This window comes from Fragaria vesca, linkage group LG1, assembly GCF_000184155.1.
Source record: "Fragaria vesca subsp. vesca linkage group LG1, FraVesHawaii_1.0, whole genome shotgun sequence".
Classification (NCBI taxonomy): domain Eukaryota; kingdom Viridiplantae; phylum Streptophyta; class Magnoliopsida; order Rosales; family Rosaceae; genus Fragaria; species Fragaria vesca.
This window is the reverse complement of record NC_020491.1, coordinates 8723852-8727628: the sequence shown is the minus strand read 5'-3', so window position 1 is coordinate 8727628 and position 3777 is coordinate 8723852. Positions and strand designations below refer to the sequence as shown.

The following is a 3777-nucleotide window of genomic DNA, read 5'->3' as shown; positions in this document are numbered from 1 at the left end:
ACAGAGAACCCTAAATTAAATTCCAATTCTCGCCCCCTTCAATCTCAATTTCCTCCATTACCATAATGCTGAAGCTCCTCTCCTCCTCCTCCTCACGCCTCCATCCCCGAGCTCACATTCAGCCCCATCATCAAACCCACGTAATCAGACTCTGCTCCACAATCCCCATCTCCGAAAATCCAACCTCAAATTCCTTCAATCTCCCATTAGTTTCAGACCTCATAGCAAACCAACGCTGGTCGGAGCTCAAAACCCATCTCAAAGACTCAACCTTTATCACAGTTCTTCACCAACTGCTCGATTTCAGAGCTGACCCGGAGCTCATCCGCAGGTACTTGAATTGGGCCCAGGCCCACAATGCTCCAACCAATATTGAAATCACTTGCAAGTTGTTGCAGGCACTCTCGAATGCGAAGAAGTATCCAAAGATGAGAGCTTTCTTGGATGATTTTGTTAGGAGGAATGAGAAGCATTCGGTTTCTTCGATTTTTCACATGCTTTTGATGTGTAATGATCAATTTTGTGTTAATTCAGTTATAGTTGATATGCTGGTGTGGGCTTATGTTAAGAATTCGAAGACCAATTTGGGTTTGGAGGCGTTTCAGAGAGCTGGGGATTATGGGTTTAGGCTGTCAACATTGTCTTGTAATGCTTTGTTGAGTGCTTTGGTGAAGGAAAATGAATTTGGGTATGTGGAGTTTGTGTACAAGGAGATGATTAGGAGGAGGATAGCAGCGGATTTGTATAGTTTCAATATTGTGATTAATGGGTTGTGTAAAGTTGGGAAGTTGAACAAGGCAAAGGATGTTATGGATGATATGAAGGCTTGGGGTGTTGCGCCGAATGTGGTTACTTATAATACTATCATCGGTGGGTATTGTAAATTGGGTGGGTTGGGGAAAATGCATAAGGCTGATGCCATGTTGAAGGAGATGGTGGCGAGTAAAATCTGTCCGAGTGAGACTACGTTCAATATTTTGATTGATGGGTCCTGTAAAGATGACGATGTAGCAGCTGCGTTTAAGGTATTTGAAGAAATGAGGAGAGAGGGTTTGAAACCCAATGTGGTTACTTATAATTCACTGATTAACGGGTTATGCTGTGATGGGAGGCTTGAGGAGGCTTGTGGATTGCGGGATGAAATGCTTGGTTTGGGTTTGAAGCCAGAAATAGCAACCTACAATGCACTTATAAATGGGTTTTGCAAGAAGAAGATGCTGAAGGAAGCTAGAGAGCTGTTTGATACCATTTGTGAGCGAGGCTTGGTAGCCAATGTCATAACATTCAATACACTAATTGATGGTTATTGTAAGAATGAGATGGAGGAGGAAGCATATGCATTGCATAACATGATGATAGAGAGAAGGGTTTTCCCAAACACGTCAACATTTAACTGCTTGATAGCTGGTTCGCTTACAAAGGGAAACATAGAGACAGCCAAGAAGTTCTTACAGCAAATGGAGGCTAAGGGCGTGAAAGCTGATTGTATAACATATGATATACTGATAGATGCATTATGTAAAGATGGAGAGCCAAGAAAGGCAGAAAGACTATTGAACGAGATGTTCACAAAGGGTTTGAGCCCAAGGCATGTGACATACAATACTTTGATGGATGGCTACTGCAGGGAAGGAAACCTGAAGGCAGCTTTGAACTTGAGGGCTCGGATGGAGAAAGAAGGGAAACGAGCAAATATAGCAACATATAATGTGCTGATCAAGGGATATTGTATGCAGGACAAGCTTGTAGATGCGAATGAACTTCTAAATGAGATGCTGGAGAAAGGTTTGATCCCAAATAGAACTACTTATGAAATAGTAAAAGTGGAAATGATGGACAAAGGCTTTGTTCCTGATATAGATGGACACCTGCATAATATCTCTAGCTCTTGACCATGAAAATGAGGAATTGAAAATTTGTTTCTGTCTTACCGTAATCAAAGTGTTTCTTTGATGTAAAGGGGGCATCCAGCATCCTTACCCACAGGTGAAGGTGATAAGTATCTGATGAACTAGAATAGGAGGAAAAGCATCTTTCAGATAACCATTGCGGCACCACTGATCATACCAAAAGATGCACTCTTGTGCCTTCTATCCCCTCTTCTATCCTATTTGTCTTTTGTGGATGTTGGGGAATCTTTCATATCAATCCTCGTATGCCATGGCTTTCTAGCCTTGAGAAACTCTTTGAAGGAAGCAAACAGGGTGCTTGATATGTGTAGTGCAACTCAGCTCCATTCAGCTTATAACAAGATTGTAGCATAAGAATAACATGAGCTGAATTCATGCCATCATTAAGACATGTTCTGAAGACTAGTTCTCCTTGGGGAGATGTTTGATTAGACACTCGGCTTCCTCTTCTTCCCTTCATGAGGTTGAAATATCTCAGGTTTGACCGTTTCTTCTTTTGGAGCTGTAATATCTGGTTCAAACAAATTCCCATGCCAAAATTGCTGGGAAGAGCTAAGATATGCATCACTCATTTTTAACTTGGGTGGCTGATATTAACTATAGAGTTCTTATTTGTAAATACATTCCCAGTCAAGCATAAAGATCTGAATCTTCAAATTTTTGTTTCCTACCATCCGGCCTTTACATGTACAGCTTTGTTTTTTTTTTTTTTTTTTTCCGGCATGCCTAGTGTTTGAAGTGAGATATGTAACAAGAACTATATAAATGAGTTGTTTCCTTCTCAATAATATGGCAATAGTCATAGAGCACACATTGGCTTCAATAGATTAAGCATTCAGATACATACAATAGGACTTGATCTCTTTTCACAATTTATTACAAGCAGAAAACCAGTACAAACACCTTCGAACAAAGAAACAATACCATAGTACTATATAGACCTTGAAACATTACATTTGTAACATGTAACGTGTTTTTCTTGCAGCAGCCAAAACCAGTGAGACTTTCACTCTTGCTGAAACTTAGAATGAGAAGTTCATCATGTCCAGGCTCAAGCTTTCCATCATCAGTGTCTCCATGAAACCACACGCAGTTGGACCGCACGCGGTTGGTGCCTTAGTGAAGCTGCTAACTCTGGGCTTGAAGGCGCAAGAAGAGACGGGAATGATGGGGATGTTCTCACAGTTGCAGAGCTCGATCATGTACCCATCTGGGTCATGGAAGAACACCTGGTCGACCTTGACCCCATCATCCTCTACCACCGCAGTAACATACCTCATCCCCATCTCTTGCAGCTTCCTCTTAACAAGTCCAACATCAGTGCACTGCATGTTCAAAACCATTCACAACATTGTTGTCATAACCAAATCGTATGGTTAACTGCATCTTTTATGTTTAACTAGCAGAAAACTAATGCAACTCATACTTGGAAGGAGATGTGGTTGTCCTTGGGATTGATTGGTCGGAGTTCACAGTCCTCCATAGCTGCTGGACTTTCAATCAAGTGTATCCCAATCCCATAGTTATACAACCTACACACAACAAAGTAGTTCGTCAGTAAAGCATTGATTTGAAAAAACTTCAAACAAGAAGAGAGAGTGAGAAAAGCTAACCAAGCTCCATTGAAGTTGAAAGAAGAGGGGCGTTTGATGAGAACAAACCCCAACACTTCTTCATAGAACCTCATAGAGTCCCACACAGATCTGCATAGCAAAGACACATGATTGAGTGACAGCAAAGGCAGTGCCTCGCAGCTGTTAACTTCCTCAATCTCAATCTGCATTCTTCCCAGCTAGTTATGGCTCTCGAAAACTTGAACTAAGAATCTCTCACTCTCTAGGTTATGGGTTGCCTGCTTCACAAGCAT

At 41.5% G+C, this 3777-nt stretch overlaps 2 protein-coding genes across 2 annotated transcripts; one reads left to right on the top strand and one right to left on the bottom strand.

The window, feature by feature from the left end:
• Window positions 1-65: 65 nt before the first annotated feature.
• LOC101300674 (pentatricopeptide repeat-containing protein At1g09820-like) lies at window positions 66-2582 on the top strand. The gene has a single exon (XM_004289048.1). It carries the CDS (start codon window positions 66-68, stop codon window positions 1890-1892), a length of 1827 nt encoding a protein of 608 aa, XP_004289096.1. The 3' UTR covers window positions 1893-2582.
• A 90-nt stretch (window positions 2583-2672) lies between these two features.
• On the bottom strand, window positions 2673-3777 carry LOC101304803. Its single transcript, XM_004287782.1, has 3 exons — window positions 3524-3777; window positions 3337-3442; window positions 2673-3235 (listed from the first exon to the last, which is right to left on the bottom strand). Exons 1-3 carry the CDS (start codon window positions 3691-3693, stop codon window positions 2933-2935), a joined length of 579 nt encoding a protein of 192 aa, XP_004287830.1. The 5' UTR covers window positions 3694-3777; the 3' UTR covers window positions 2673-2932.

Bases quoted from the DNA above. Each gene is read 5' to 3' on its own strand.
- LOC101300674 (XM_004289048.1), top strand. From the start codon at position 66: ATGCTGAAGCTCCTCTCCTCCTCCTCCTCACGCCTCCATCCCCGAGCT.
- LOC101304803 (XM_004287782.1), bottom strand. From the start codon at position 3,693: ATGCAGATTGAGATTGAGGAAGTTAACAGCTGCGAGGCACTGCCTTTG. The intron at 3,443-3,523 runs GTTAGCTTTTCT...TGTTGTGTGTAG, and splicing joins TTCAACTTCAATGGAGCTTG to GTTGTATAACTATGGGATTG. The intron at 3,236-3,336 runs GTATGAGTTGCA...TTGAACATGCAG, and splicing joins ACAACCACATCTCCTTCCAA to TGCACTGATGTTGGACTTGT.